General features: G+C 46.1%; 2 protein-coding genes across 2 annotated transcripts in view; one reads left to right on the plus strand and one right to left on the minus strand.

The window, feature by feature from the left end:
* Positions 1-1,703: 1,703 nt before the first annotated feature.
* LOC310796877 (uncharacterized protein) lies at positions 1,704-14,048 on the plus strand. The gene is made up of 5 exons (XM_083659113.1): positions 1,704-1,779; positions 2,475-3,062; positions 3,990-4,093; positions 6,669-6,756; positions 7,556-14,048. Exons 2-5 carry the CDS (start codon positions 2,603-2,605, stop codon positions 8,404-8,406), a joined length of 1,503 nt encoding a protein of 500 aa, XP_083515239.1. The 5' UTR covers positions 1,704-1,779; positions 2,475-2,602; the 3' UTR covers positions 8,407-14,048.
* The window catches only part of tmem71 (transmembrane protein 71), a gene marked incomplete at both ends in the record, with an annotated part of 16,022 nt that continues 11,191 nt past the window's right edge, over positions 10,905-15,735 (minus strand). Inside the window, one exon of the mRNA XM_083658944.1 lies at positions 10,905-11,269. Coding sequence (XP_083515070.1) covers positions 10,905-11,269 — 365 coding nt within the window. The remainder of the gene's footprint in view (positions 11,270-15,735) is intronic.

Raw genomic sequence — 15,735 nt, forward strand, 5'->3', positions numbered from 1 at the left:
CCCCCTCCTCCCCTGGTTCTCCCCCCCTCTCCTCTCCTCTCCTCTCCCTCTCCTCTCCCCCTCTCCCCTTCTCTCCCCCTCTCCTGTGGTTCTCCCCTCCTCTCCACTCTCTCCCCCCCTCTCTCCTCTCCCCTCCTCTTATCTCCCCCTCTTCTCCCCCTCCTCCCCCGGTTCCCCCCACCCACCCCGGTCAGCGGTGGCCTTTTATACACGGTCCCAAACAGTGCCGGACAACGCGATTGGCTGACTCAGATTTGAATCTGAGCCAGCCAATCGCTGTGCCCCATGACCGGATGGACCATATATGGACTTCCTCCCCCCGACTTCCTCTCCCCAGTGGCTCTGCTATCATAGCTGCTGACTGTTACTGCACTATCCATCAGATCCCTTTGCAATACCAACCCTGTGCAATCCATAAAGGTACATGGACGTTACTCTGCAGAAACTACAGTAACAAAATCACAAATTGCTCTGTTTTTGGAGCTCTGCATGTCTGTGTTTGTCTAGTTAATGCGTTAATGTTAGCTAACGGCTAACATTCGCTAGTTAGCCAACCAACCAGCAGCTAACATTAGCTAGCTAGCTAGCTTACCGGAAGCGATATTTTTTTCGGATGATGGCGAAGGCATAACCCACCCCTGGCCCTCTCTGCCTCTGATTAGTGGCAGCGTTATAAACCATAGATATGACTATATTAAAAACAAACACACTGGCGTCTTTCATGCAGGCTAGCAAGCGTAACTGCTGTAGCCTATGTCTGTCTGACCTTACCCCGCTAGTCGGGCGCTTCTCGCTCATACTGAGCACATTAGCGCCCGGCGAACGTCACGCATTTCCCATTTACACTGTGCCATTTTCAGGTCTAGTCGTGCGTTCCTTTATCGCAAAATAACTGGGATGTGGAGGCTAAATGACGTCACTTCCGTTTTGTTAGCATTCCATTTGCAGAAAAGTTGAGCTGGGAAGTTCACTGTTCACTGGTCAGATCCACTCGCTAGCCAGGCTAGCCATTGTTAGCAATAACGGTTGATAACAAGGCATTTTGTGGCATTTTGCGCATACAAACACTGCAGCCTCATGTCCACACAGATAGAAGTAGGCCGTGCTGTGTGTACAGCTGATTTAATGAGACACAAACAAGACAGAAGTGCTAAATAGCATTTATACGATTATAACTACTGTTGTTGCGCGGGTCAGCCATCTTGGATTTTTTACGTCGGGGCTGCTGAGGCTCCTACGAGTTTGGAATGGGAAATACCAGGTCTAGTGACGTCACGTCCCAGCTCATCAACTTTGAACCGGTAAGATTACCGGCTCCTACCTGAGTCTTCCTACCCAGCGTGTGTACGTCTTTCCAGGGTGGTTGTTATGGCAACTAGCATCAACAACAACAACAACAACTACTACTACTACTAACTACTACAAGACATAAAGACCGAAATAGGCTACCTTGTTTTAATGTGTCTGTCGGAGACACGGCCTAAACGTTAACATTTAATATGAGACGAATATCAGCCTGCGCTCAGCTATGTATACAGGAAGTAAACCGGATATTCAGGTGGGTTGTGACGGTTGTTATTGTTGTCAAGTTAAAACTGTCTATATATTAAAAAAAGTGACTCATATCCTAGGCTTTGAGTTAACTACCTCCAGAAGGTGGCAGTAGTGCGACGTCAAGACGCTAGCTGCCTAAACCCTAGAAGAAGAAAGCCAGGCAGCCAAGGAGGTAACTCAACACGTAAACAGCATAGGACTAGGAAGGCTTCTACACATTAATCGGTAAGCTATATTAATGTGGAACATTAGACGATGTTTGTGCGTTCATAGGCAACTTTTAAAAGTTTAAAAGGTGACATTTGCTTTGCGTGATGTCCCTTCTATGGCCGCAAATGCTTGATTTCCTAGCTAGCACGCTAACGTTAGCTACCGTTAGGCCAGCTAACGTTAGCGGGGACTAAAACGTTATAACGTTTTGTGACGTGCATTTAGTCAACTATTAAACGTTCCATTGTTATATAGAGGTGCATGAAACACGGCGACGCATGACTCTAGCCCCTTATGACACCAGGATGTGTCAAACGGCTTTATATATCATGACCACAGTATACATATACAGTACATCACATACATAGCCTACTACACATTCATACTAGATTTACATTGCTATACTCCACAAACACACTATATCTTTAGACTGTGGGAGGAAACCCACGCAAACACGGGGAGAACGAGAACATGTAAGCGTCACACAAAAAAGTGAGGCAACAATACTAACCACTGAGCCACCGTAACATAAATATTCTTTATTTTAGGTATGGTCAAACTTTTGCTTACTCAAAGCTGCTGTGCAAAGGGGGAATATTAGCATGATTGACAGACAAGCTAATACCCCCCCCCCCCCCCCTCCCCAATTCCCCCGTGGCACTGGGCCCGTTGACAGATCTCAAGGAACCGTTTGTTTTGCCTCTCCACAGATGCTGTGAGAGTTGACACTGGACAACCCACGACATAGTGTCCCATCTCTGACCACCTCTGACCCGCTGTTTGAATGCAGTCCACAATAGGTTCTTCTTAAACTAAACAGATCAGAGAGGGGGAGAAAATGTCGCCGGCCACCGCCTTCCACTCGCAGCTGGCGTCCATTATGGAGGTGCTGGCCAACACAGCCATGGCGGAGATCTGCGAGCTCGTGGACAGCGGCTACGCGGTGCTGGAGCTGGAGATCTCACGCAGCCGGAAGGAGAACGAGGTGCTGCGGAGAAAGCTGCGGCTCGTGGAGCTCAAAGCCGCCCGCGCCACTGCCCTGCAGCGCGCCACGGGAGTCTCCGCCCTGCAGCGCGCCACGGGAGTCACCGCCCTGCAGCGCGCCACGGGAGTCTCCGCCCTGCAGCGCGCCACGGGAGTCACCGCCCTGCAGCGCGCCGCGGGAGTCGCCGCCCTGCAGCGCGCCACCATGGGAAACAGCAGCTCCTTCCTCCTCGCCAGCAGCCGCGCTCGAGCTCAGCAGCAGCAGCAGCAGCCCGCTCGACCACCGGGCAGCGAGAAGAGGAGGACACCTGCCGGTAACCGTTAACATTTATTTGACTGACCGTTATGAACCTTAATGTTAGCGTTCAACTATTCACCACTACAGCCGCCAACAACAACAATAACAACAACAACAACAACAAGTCGCTTCCTAGAAATGTAACTAAATTAAAGCTGGAGTGCAGGAATGTTCTCTACTCCTTATGGAATTGCGAGTAATTACAACAATGTTAATAAGCACTTATGTCAGGTGTCCTAACATCTTATGTCAGGTGTCCTAACATCTTATGTCAGGTGTCCTAATGTTTTGAATGGGGGTCAGATTAGATCATGTGAATATGGGGGCCAGCTGCTTCTCGCATCATATGGGTTATTAAAAAAACAACACAAATGCACAATTGCACTCAAAGGATTTTGTTTGCCATCTGAAAACATTAGTTCTGCCTGTGTTGTTCCTACTTGGTGCTTGTCTATAAACTGTATGATAGTGCTGTCATTGTTAGGTGAACAGAACATTTCTAAATTGAACTTGCTTGATTAAACCAATACTGTGTGGAGGGCCACATATAGTCTATTTTGAGAGACGAGCCGAGGGCCACTTCAAATCGGTCTGCACCGGGCCACAATTGGCCCCCGGGCCGGACTTTGGACGTACGTCATAGACTTTAGCTTTAGCTTCCTCTGTCACTACTGTCATGCCTTTAAAGCATCGAGTGTGAACCACTTCCTGTTCCTGTAGTGGTTACTTTACCCGCCACCACCTTGACATCACTAACAAGTCCATTTCAGATAGATGGGGCATTTTAATATTTTCTACACACAGCAGGCTGATAATGTATATCCTCATTTTGTTTGTTTGTTTTATTCGCCCTGTCAGAGATTATTTTATAATAATGGTACATTATCCATGACTTAAGCATGTTGTCCCAATATACTCTCACGCACACACACACTCATCCCAGGTGACGTGTTGCTTCCCCGCCCCCGAGTGTCAGCCCATGTCCCACCGCCATGCAGAGACCCCGGGCCGCCTGGAGACACAGGACAAGACACGGCACACAGACAGGTCAGTACAGGACAAGACACGGCACACAGACAGGTCAGTACAGGACAAGACACGGCACACAGACAGGTCAGTACAGGACAAGACACGACACACAGACAGGTCAGTACAGGACAAGACACGGCACACAGACAGGTCAGTACAGGACAAGACACGGCACACAGACAGGTCAGTACAGGACAAGACACGGCACACAGACAGGTCAGTACAGGACAAGACACGGCACACAGACAGGTCAGTACAGGACAAGACACGGCACACAGACAGGTCAGTACAGGACAAGACACGGCACACAGACAGGTCAGTACAGGACAAGACACGACACACAGACAGGTCAGTACAGGACAAGACACGGCACACAGACAGGTCAGTACAGGACAAGACACGACACACAGACAGGTCAGTACAGGACAAGACACGGCACACAGACAGGTCAGTACAGGACAAGACACGGCACACAGACAGGTCAGTACAGGACAAGACACGGCACACAGACAGGTCAGTACAGGACAAGACACGGCACACAGACAGGTCAGTACAGGACAAGACATGACACACAGACAGGTCAGTACAGGACAAGAGACGGCACACAGACAGGTCAGTACAGGACAAGACACGACACACAGACAGGTCAGTACAGGACAAGACACGGCACACAGACAGGTCAGTACAGGACAAGACATGACACACAGACAGGTCAGTACAGGACAAGAGACGACACACAGACAGGTCAGTACAGGACAAGACACGGCACACAGACAGGTCAGTACTGGCAGTAGTCTACCAAACTGCAAGGATTATGCTTAAATAATAATAATAGAGGTATATGGGGGGGAAAACACCTACACAAAATTATTGACAGCACAAAATGAAAACACTTGATTTGAGGTTTTAAAGGATAGCAGGTAATACAAAACTAAGTGATGAGGCTTTTACAGACTGGATCCTTTATATTTTAGTGATACACAGATGTCAAAAAGTGTGTTTTGTTGTTTTTCCTCAAAAATATATAGCGTAACTTTCCATGTTTTGTCAGAATGTCCTGCATATTTGGGAAATGCAGATCAGAGATCCCATTGATTTGTAGTCAGAGATGACTTTGAACCGTGCTGTATCTCTTCCAGTCTTGATCACATCTCTGGCTCTTAACTCATTCTCTGCCAGGGTCATTTCGGTCTGTGTGCTCCCAGTGCCAGGATTTTGAGCATATTTCCTGATCTTCCAGGACCCACAGAATATTCTGTGCTAGGAATAAAATTACACAACATATCTCACAATAAAGCAGAGACTCTCTTCTTACCCCTTGTAAAAAACTGAAACTCTACCATGTTTCCTTGTTTAGTTACAAGCAGTGGAAGTTAGCTTGTTTTCACTAAAAATGCCCTCCTTGGGAGAGAAATAGGAGAAAAAGAGGTTTTTAGTGAAGGACACCGTTTCAAGCAGAACTCTCTTTTGAGCCTTTTATTTTTTGCCTCAGTGACACATCAGACATATACAGTATTTGTTTTCCCAAATAAATAAATAAAAAATAAAAAATAAGAGAATGTATTTGAGGGAGCTGTGTCGGTCCATCCCGCCCAGTGAGCGGCTACAGAGAGAGAGAGAGAGAGAGAGAGTCTGGCCCCTGGGGTTTCTTGACAGATGAGGCTTGGCCACAGCCTCCTTGCTACAGTATTGTCAGTAAAATGGAAGAACCTCAGAATAAGTTGGAACCTATTTCGAGACATGGTCTTTCCGAAATAGGTGGTGTAGGACTACACACAGGACTGGGACTAGGACTGGACTGCGCCTCCATCGACTCAGACTCTGAAAACACAAAATATCAAAGTATGATAAATATGTGCACAAAATCAAATAAATAATTTACTTTTACAGTTGCCATGTGGATTTTTAGCTTAGCTTGATAAAAGCATAAACAAATGGAACGAACCCTTATGTGGTCACACTCACACACTCTCTCTCTTTCTCACACACACACACACACACACACACACACACACACAGGAATAACGAGTGCTGTAACGTTACCTGCTGTCACGTTACCTCTCATAACTAACGTTAGCACAGAAGATCACACAATAGCTACGTTAGTGCTGTAAACTTTGAAATGTTTATGTGACACAGACGGCTGTGTGTGATCATTTCATCTCAAACGCGATACAAAAAATAGGCTACTTTTTACCATCGTCATCGCTCTCTCCAAGTGGCACCCATTTCTCCTCCTCCGATTCATCTGTGTCAGACGGATCAGAACACTGTGAAGGGGAGCCTTCGTCGCCCTGGCGCTCCGTCGTGGAGCAACAACAAAAACGCCGGCGTCTTCCTCGCCATCCGAGAACTCTGGGTCGGACTCTGTTTCGACCACAGGCTCCACCCATAAATACTAAACTAGCGGGTTCCTTTTATCAGTTTGACTTGAAACAATGTCACAGGCTGGGAAAGTGTCTGATGTAATGTAAACACCCAAAACATGAAAGTACGTCCGAGTACGTCCTTGGCACAGAACGCCATTGTTAAAAGTACGTCCGGGTACGTCCTTGGCAGAGAATGAGTTAACATGTCTCTGTGTTCACAGCAGCCGGCTGCAGCAGAGCCGGTGACGCTGAAAAGCCCAGTGGTCAAAGTGGAGAAAGAGGAAGAGGCATGGCTGCACACTGAGGAGGACAGTGAGTACAGCTTCAGAGATATAACTGTTGCACCTACATGTTTATGCTCAACATTTGAATGGCATTATGATCTATATGAATGCATGAAATGGATCAGTATGGGAGCGGACAATATGTACTTGTGATCAATTCAGTTAAGAATTTTTCAAATAAGAAGTTGTCCTTTGAATTTTTGGACAGTCTTTTTGGAAAATAGCAGATTAAAAGAAATCACAATAAAGAAAGTATTGCGGCTTAATGTAAAGAGCCGCCCACAGACGCCATGACTTGATACGTTCAACTCGCACAGCACTGGTGTTTGGTTAGCTAGGTTACTCACTGTTGTTGATCTTCTTTCAGGGTGATACGGGTCGTTGAGCAGGTGGTGGTTTGGCTGGTAGCGTTATGTAGTGTAGGCTATTGTTGTTTGAGTGAATAAGTGAGGCAAACTGCTTGGTGTTGGCTTTGCATCGTAAAACTAAATCAAACCCAAACCAACAAATAAACTTTCCCCAAATTAAACAGGCCATCAAAAACGGAAGAACCCTAACAAAATTAACCAAAAACACAGAGCGTGCGTTTGAATCCTGTGTCTCCATGGCGTCTTCCACAATTCCACTCCTTCCTGAGCACACCTGCCTTCATTAAAGGGGTTCTGGCTTTGTGGGTCAGGTGATGTCTCTGCTCTTTGCATGCAGCACCAAAATCCTCCACCAGGTGCTGCCAAATGATTACCATTAAAACTAAAAATTATAAAGTCCTTAGGAATGACTCTAACAGAAAGGAATGTGATATTTTGGTGTGTTTTTTTCTTCCCCAGAAGGTTTTCCCCGTGCTGTTGATGGACAACCCGGGGAATCTCGAACAGAGACAGAAGCTCCTCCCCTGGCGACCAAACAGGAAGTGTCTTCTGGGTCTTGCTCCTGGGCGGGTGGAGAAGTCGACACCAGCGTCGCCTCGATATCTGCAAACCTGAGCGCCAACCAGAGAGCAGAAGTCAGCGCAGGGCAGCCTGAGCCCATCGGCTTCGACTGTCTGATGTACGAGCCGCCGCTCCAACATGGCGACGATCCTGGCTGCTCTTATTCATTGAATCCGAGTGTTTCCGCTTCCTCTGACACGGGCGCCGGCTTCAGTTTTGCGGTCAGTGAAGCGACACGACCTCCAGCAGAGCAGCCTGCAGTGTTCCCCGACAGCAGGCAGAGGGCGCCGCTGCCCCTGGACGAGCCCCATATCTCCATCAGGACAGAACCGAACGCTTTCATGATCACGGAGGGTTGGGGGAGCCCGCAGGACGGCCCGAATGGCTACAACCGAGACGACGCGGGGAAGTCGTTCGTGTGCACCTTCTGCGGGAAGACTCTGGCCTGCCTTAAGAACCTAAAGACGCACATGCGGGTGCACACGGGCGAGAAGCCTTTCAGCTGCGCGCTGTGCAACAAGCGCTTCTCCGACTCCAGCAACCTGAAGCGCCACCAGAGCGTGCACACGGGCGAGAAGCGCTACAGCTGCGTGCACTGCGGCAAGCGCTTCGCCCAGTCGGGGTCGCTCAAGGTGCACATGACGGTGCACACGGGTCTCAAGCAGTTCAGGTGTCCGCACTGCGGCAAGACCTTCATCTCCGCCAGCCACCTGCGACGCCACGTCAGCGTCCACGAAGGAAACGCCTAGCACCCATGTCACCCAGGGGGAAAAAAGTACGCCCTTATGGTACTGTCAATGGAGCAAGCTGGTCTTCTTTTGCATCTATGTAGATCTGCAGCAACAGAGTTTTAACCAAGATAAACAAGATCTGTTTTTATACAAGTGAGGTATTCTTTGCTGCTTCCGCTGCCTTCATAACGTTGTTTTCATGTGTGAGCTACCGGCCGCTCGTCAGTTAAAACCTGATAACGGCCAGGGGGCGTGGTCAACACAACAAATACATCAAACTAGAAGTGTACTCTGAGTCCGATCAGAAGCCTGACCCTGATGCACCTACCCACCCCTCCAACCCACCCCTCCAACCCTGACTCTATGACCTTCCTGTCCCTAGCTACGGCCCATTTTCCCTGGCCCTGCCCCCTTATCTGACCACGCCCCCTCCTATCACTCAGAGACACCTACCTGACCACAAACAGTTCATGAAGGCTATTTAAAAGCGAAGCTGAAAAGATATGTTTATAGCAGTCGTTTGAAAAGACTTAACAGAGCCCACCTCTCTGATTCGTTGGGTGTTCCACAGTTTAAAAGGCTGCATCATCTTCTGAGTGGAGTTTTGTACTTCTAACAAACCAGCAGAAGAAGACCGGAGGGCTCTTGATGGAGTGTAGAATACCAGGGATTCTGTAATGTAGTTTTTTTTTATAGTTTTGTATGCAAGTAAAAGAAGATTAAAATGGATTCTAAAGGACACTGCGAGTCAGTGCAATGCACTTGTGTTGACTTGTTGCTGGCAGTGTGAATATGGGTTTGATGTATTTCAAATGTAAATGCTGATGTGTAATAGCGGAGAGACGATGGAAATATTCACCACATTCAGTTTGCAAAGTAGTGAAGAAATGTTGAGGTTTGTAAATATTGTCTGTGAAGAAGTGGCGTGTTTCCCCTGTTCACACTGATCACCTGAGGGAAGGATCAGGTGTGTCTCTGGTCATGTTTTGAATAATGATTCTCAGCTTGGAATAGAATAGTTCTGTAACTATCATAAGCGTACATAAAAATGTATTCATTTTGGAAAAGGTCTGCTTTCTGAAGTCAGTAATTGAAAATTAGAAATGATTTGATCTTCAGAAGCAAAAGTCTAAATTTCTTCTTCCTGATTTCCCCCTCATTTTCTCCCCAATTGTACTTGACCTGATGTCATCGGCGAGGCGTCACATCTGATGTCATGGATCATTTGTGCTCCCATTGTGATGTCATCGGTGATAATGTCATCATTCGCTGCTCCATATTGATGACATCGGTGTTGATGTCATCACTCACGATAGATTGTGATCTCTCACTCTTTATGCTAACAGAGAAATGTAGTCTAGATCTGTTTCGTGTTTTCAAAAGGGAGTCGTGCGCCTGTGCTCCCCGTCTCATCACTCAATTATTTCAATGTGGATAAAAGTCCAGCTGTCTGGTTTTCCTCTCTCATAATCCCCCTGCTTCTCTCTCTGTGGAGGTCTGAGCTACTGGGTCACACTTCCTAAGACAGATTCTTCTCAGAGCTTCTCAGTCTTTAGTCTTGGTGTCCACTTTCAAAAGTCTGACTGATTGAGGCTCGAACCCACAACCTCCAAACAGTCATGCAGCTGTCAAACTCTGAGCCACTGAGTTGTACAAGAACAAGTCATTTCTGTCAGAGCTTTTCAGTCTTCATTTGGGAATAGGGATGTAATGATAACCGTACCGTTTCAAATTTTCATTATCATTAAAACCGTGGTACCACGATTACAGTGCTTTGAAAAACATGGTAAATACTGTCCCTCATCAACCAAAGTTGGCAACAGTCTCCCAGATGCAAACGTGCAGCCTTGGAGAAATGATGTCAGTGAGTGTATCAATCCTTTTTGGGTCCGAGTTTTCAATATAAAACTTTGGAAAATGATTTCAGTGAGAGTCTCAGTACTTTTTGAACATTTTCAGCAATTTTGTACGAATACCGTGATAATATGATAACCGTGATAATTTTGGTCACCATCATCGTGATGTGAAATTTTCATACCGTTACATCTCTATTTGGGAAGTTCTTCAAAGTTCAAGTGTTCACTGAGACTCCAGCACAAAACCTCCAATGCCATTAGCCTTTTTCACCCAACGCAGGAAGTAACACAGGTGCAAGGAAAACTGTAACGAGGGCCCCGACACTGGATCACCTAAATCTATTGGAAGTTGGAAACCCTGATTCATGTTTTGCCTGCACCTGTGTTGCTTCCTGCCTTTTAGACACAAAATGGGTGAATTGGGTGGGAAGTGAAAAAGGCGACGAGGTGTCATTTACAATGGGGACATGTCCCCAAAGTGACGCCTTACTCCAATATGCTCTGTGAAATCCAGACGAGGCTGGAATTTTGAAATGTAAAATGTGTAGGAACACTTGTTACTTGTAGGTCAACAGTAGATGAAGTGATGCAGAGTTATTATTTATAGGTACTTTTCTGTCACTTCTGGAACTTTTCCTGAACACAGAACAATGGTCATGTTTACACTTTCTGCTGTCTGTCCTTCAGGCTACAGTCCTGCTGTCTGTCCTTCAGGCTGCAGTCCTGCTGTCTGTCCTTCAGGCTGCAGTCCTGCTGTCTGTCCTTCAGGCTACAGTCCTGCTGTCTGTCCTTCAGGCTGCAGTCCTGCTGTCTGTCCTTCAGGCTGCAGTCCTGCTGTCTGTCCTTCAGGCTACAGTCCTGCTGTCTGTCCTTCAGGCTGCAGTCCTGCTGTCTGTCCTTCAGGCTGCAGTCCTGCTGTCTGTCCTTCAGGCTACAGTCCTGCTGTCTGTCCTTCAGGCTGCAGTCCTGCTGTCTGTCCTTCAGGCTGCAGTCCTGCTGTCTGTCCTTCAGGCTGCCTTTCAGCTCTTTGTTTTTTTAAATCATTGTCCAACAAGCGCCGCAATTGTTGATGTAATTTTATAATAAAATGCAGCTGTGTCACAATCCTGTTTCCCACTGAACTAAGAGCTTTTTCTATGACAGACATCTATCATTTATAGATCTATCATTCATAGATCTATCATTTATATATCTATCATTTATAGATCTATCATTTATACATCTATCATTTTGAAAGTCAACTCTTCTTGAATCTAATGGAGTATGCATCTGACTTAAGGTTTAATTTGACAGTGTTGTAAAACAGCTGATTCACTATGTGAGTTTGTAAAACAGCTAATTCACTATGTGAGTACACAGACGATGCAGAAGACAAGAACATTTCCATAAGCTGGGATATCAAATGGATAGATAAGTGGCATCACATGCAGACAAGGAGCACATCTCCACCTCTGGAAATGAGTCAAGTCAAAAGAACAGGTCCTAAATACAAGTATCATTCATATATCACAGTAGTTATGTCAGTATGCTGTCTACTGTATACGCATCATAAATCCATTTAAATCCATATTAAATGTGACCAAAGTCAATTTTCCCATAACAGGAATTTTCTTTCTTCGTCCTTTAGCTTACAGTACATTCTGTCGTTTCACAACAAACACGTCACACAGTCATGGATATTAAAAAAAAAGTTTTTCCACTTAGATTTACCTTTTGATGTGTTCAAATGCAAAGCAATAAAAAATGCATGCAGAATAGTATGAAAAACAGTCATGTTGATTCGTTTTGGTTCGTTGATGATCTCTATCTGTGATTTAACTTCCTGAATCTCAGCTTGTCAGACAAATACAAATTTGGCACTTTGAATAAATACAGCGAGACTCACAGACACTTCGGCCATTCAGTCAAAACAAATCGGACTTGTAACTGTCTGTGTTACACATCCAATGACTCGTAACGGTCTGTGTTACACATTCAATGACTTGTAACTGTCTGTGTAACTTTACACATCCAATGACTTGTAACGGTCTGTGTTACACATCCAATGACTCGTAACTGTCTGTGTAACTTTACACATCCAATCAACTCACGGCTTTTTAAAAGGAAGAAACCACATCAGGTCCACAAACACAGAAACATCGTTCTCTGTTCATAACTTCAACACAAACAGTTTTTTTTCTAACACTAGAAACACTTGAGAACATTTACAGAATACAAAGAAAGAGTTGAGTTGTGCTCCCAGTGATATCACACACACACACACACACACACACACACACACACACATCAGTGATATCTAAGCACAATTCATCCCTTAGCTCTCCACATAATAGGCTTGGCGTAGTTTGAGGCCCAAACATGATTGAATGTTCAAACTTTATAAAGTAGAAACCTTATAAAGCGTTTTACAGTACATGGTTTTCTTTTACATTATTTTTTCTCCTGCCGCACAGCTTTTCCTGATGAAAACATATATTTCTCTTTCCTGCTGCAGCGATCGATCACAGAACTATCAGCGATCAATAATAATTATTATTATTATTTCCAAATAATCCTTGACCCCGGTCTGCATATCACTAGCTTAACGTAATATTTGAGCAGCGTTTTCGGCATACATCTAAGACTTCCCTGTATTCTGCATCATTATTGCGCTGCTGATCTGCAGGTTGAACAAGGCACTTTTTTAACAGCTGAAGAGTTTTACTGCAAAATGCTGCTTATCCATCACGGTATTAACCTGACGTGTGAATAATTCCAACATGTAGAGACTTTTCATTTATTACAGCTAAGCTGCAGGAGGCAACATGGTACTTTGGCAGTCAAAGTACTCCATACTAAGTACTACTCCATACTAAGTAGCCTACTGTACACGCCAAATACATTTTCCACAAAGATGCTTTCTGTCATTTTAGGTTCTTATCATGCTGATGTTTTTATAACCGTGGATATTTAATTTTGTAACAAAACTCTTCATTCATAGTTTTCTCAGGAAAAAATGGCACTTTTTATCTTATATAAATTCCAGGTAGATAATCTAGAACTTCAAATGCTGTACATTTGGTTCAGAAAGTCACAGGTCTTGTTGTAAACATGAGTGAGGCAGTAGAGCTGCGCTCGCTGCTCGTTTCTGCAGTTTAAACTGGACCTGAAGAAGAGCCTGAAGTTTGGTCACTTTGGACAGCCCAAAAAAGCCAAGGCAGACTAACAATATGAGATAACGATATTCAAAAATACATAGAGTACATTTTGATGTGTTAGGCTACATAATGTGAATACTATATCAATGTATTTTATTTATTTTTTGTCTTTTATACCTGCTAACTTGTTACCTTTAGCACCGTGAGCTCCTGAGGATTTGAACAGCAACCTGTCTGAAGGTTTGTCTTCAGGCTCTTATAGAGCTCAACAGTCTTTTCGAAAAATCTGTATATAACAATTTTAAGGCTGGAAGCCAACCAGCAACCTACTGAATCATGAGTGACCATAAAACATTTCAGTTGGAGCAAAAACAACAAATAAAAAGCATGGACATTTTCTTTCCGATTCCCCCCATTTTTGTTTGTTGTTTTTTGCTCCATGTTTTGGACTCATACCTCACCAGGTTACCACACGCAGACATGTTTTGGACTCATACCTCACCAGGTTACCACACGCAGACACGGCAAATTGTTTCTGTAGGAACGTCTGACCAAGCCGGAAGTCCGGGGAATAGTATCATGGTGCTAGGCGAGTGCTTTACTTAACTAAACTACCCAGACACCAAAAAGACGATATTCTCAGATTCAAAAGGCTGTTGGGTGTCCAAATCCGTCTGGAGCTCAGGGTGACTCGGTTCTTTCAGTGCAACCTGCATGCAAATAGTGAAAGAAATCTAAAATATTTCCACTGGCTTCCCACCTCTCCCATCCCAGCACTGTGACGTGACTCCTGCCTTACATCGCTGGCTTGCTGGGGAAGCTAAGCAGCTCTGACTCTGGATACTCCTTGGATGGGAGACCATCAGGTGCTGGAAGTGGTGTTGGAGGACCAATAGGAGGCGCTCTTCCCTCTGGTCTCATGAATAGTATCTGCCACAGGGCAGAGACAGGGACTCTGTCCTGTGAGTGAGCGTCGTCTTTCGGGTGAGACGTTAAACTGAGGTCCTGACTCTCTGTGGTCATTATGATCCCAACAGCACTCTCCGCAAGAGTAGGGGGTGTAACCCCGGTGCCCTGGGGGGTGTGAACCTGGTGTCCTGGGGGGTGTGACCCCGGTGTCCTGGGGGGTGTGACCCTGGTGTCCTGGGGGGTGTGACCCTGGTGCCCTGGGGGGTGTGACCCTGGTGCCCTGGGGGGTGTAACCCTGGTGCCCTGGGGGGTGTAACCCCGGTGCCCTGGGGGGTGTGACCCCGGTGCCCTGGGGGGTGTAACCCTGGTGCCCTGGGGGGTGTAACCCCGGTGCCCTGGGGGGTGTGACCCCGGTGCCCTGGGGGGTGTGACCGGGTGTGACCCTGGTGCCCTGGGGGGTGTAACTCTGGTGCCCTGGCTAAATTCCCACACAGGCCTTCCTTCCATCATGGCCACCTAATCATCCCTGTTACTTAATTCTCATTCAGTCCTCAACTCTCCACCATGATGCTGATGTGTGCTGATCTGATGTGTGGTGATCTGATGTGTGGTGATCTGATGTGTGGTGAGCTGATGTGTGGTGAGCTGATGTGTGCTGATCTGATGTGTGGTGATCTGATGTGTGGTGATCTGATGTGTGGTGAGATGATGTGTGGTGATCTGATGTGTGGTGAGCTGATGTGTGGTGATCTGATGTGTGGTGAGTCTGATGTGTGGTGATCTGATGTGTGGTGAGCTGATGTGTGGTGATCTGATGTGTGGTGAGCTGATGTGTGGTGAGTCTGATGTGTGGTGATCTGATGTGTGGTGAGATGATGTGTGGTGATCTGATGTGTGGTGATGTGTGGTGATCTGATGTGTGGTGATCTGATGTGTGGTGAGATGATGTGTGGTGATCTGATGTGTGGTGAGCTGATGTGTGGTGAGTCTGATGTGTGGTGATCTGATGTGTGGTGATCTGATGTGTGGTGATGTGTGGTGATCTGATGTGTGGTGATCTGATGTGTGGTGATCTGATGTGTGGTGATCTGATGTGTGGTGATCTGATGTGTGGTGAGCTGATGTGTGGTGATGTGTGGTGATCTGATGTGTGGTGATCTGATGTGTGGTGAGCTGATGTGTGGTGAGCTGATGTGTGGTGATGTGTGGTGATCTGATGTGTGGTGATCTGATGTGTGATTGAGGGTTCTGGCGCAAACTGACTGCCGTGAATGTGAAGTGCTATAAATGCAATCAATCATTATTATTATTATTATTATCATCCCATCAGCCCGTTTCTGTCGCTCCTCCAGTTTTAGGATAAAAAAAAAATCTATGTCCATTGGATTTTTTTGGGGCAATGTGCACGTGTGTGTGTGTGTGTGTGTGTGTGTGTGTGTGTGTGT

The sequence above is a fragment of the Poromitra crassiceps genome (assembly GCF_964638095.1).
Source record: "Poromitra crassiceps genome assembly, chromosome: 23".
Taxonomy (NCBI): domain Eukaryota; kingdom Metazoa; phylum Chordata; class Actinopteri; order Beryciformes; family Melamphaidae; genus Poromitra; species Poromitra crassiceps.

Bases quoted from the DNA above. Each gene is read 5' to 3' on its own strand.
- LOC310796877 (XM_083659113.1), top strand. From the start codon at position 2,603: ATGTCGCCGGCCACCGCCTTCCACTCGCAGCTGGCGTCCATTATGGAG. The intron at 3,063-3,989 runs GTAACCGTTAAC...CACTCATCCCAG, and splicing joins GAAGAGGAGGACACCTGCCG to GTGACGTGTTGCTTCCCCGC. The intron at 4,094-6,668 runs GTCAGTACAGGA...TGTTCACAGCAG, and splicing joins AAGACACGGCACACAGACAG to CCGGCTGCAGCAGAGCCGGT.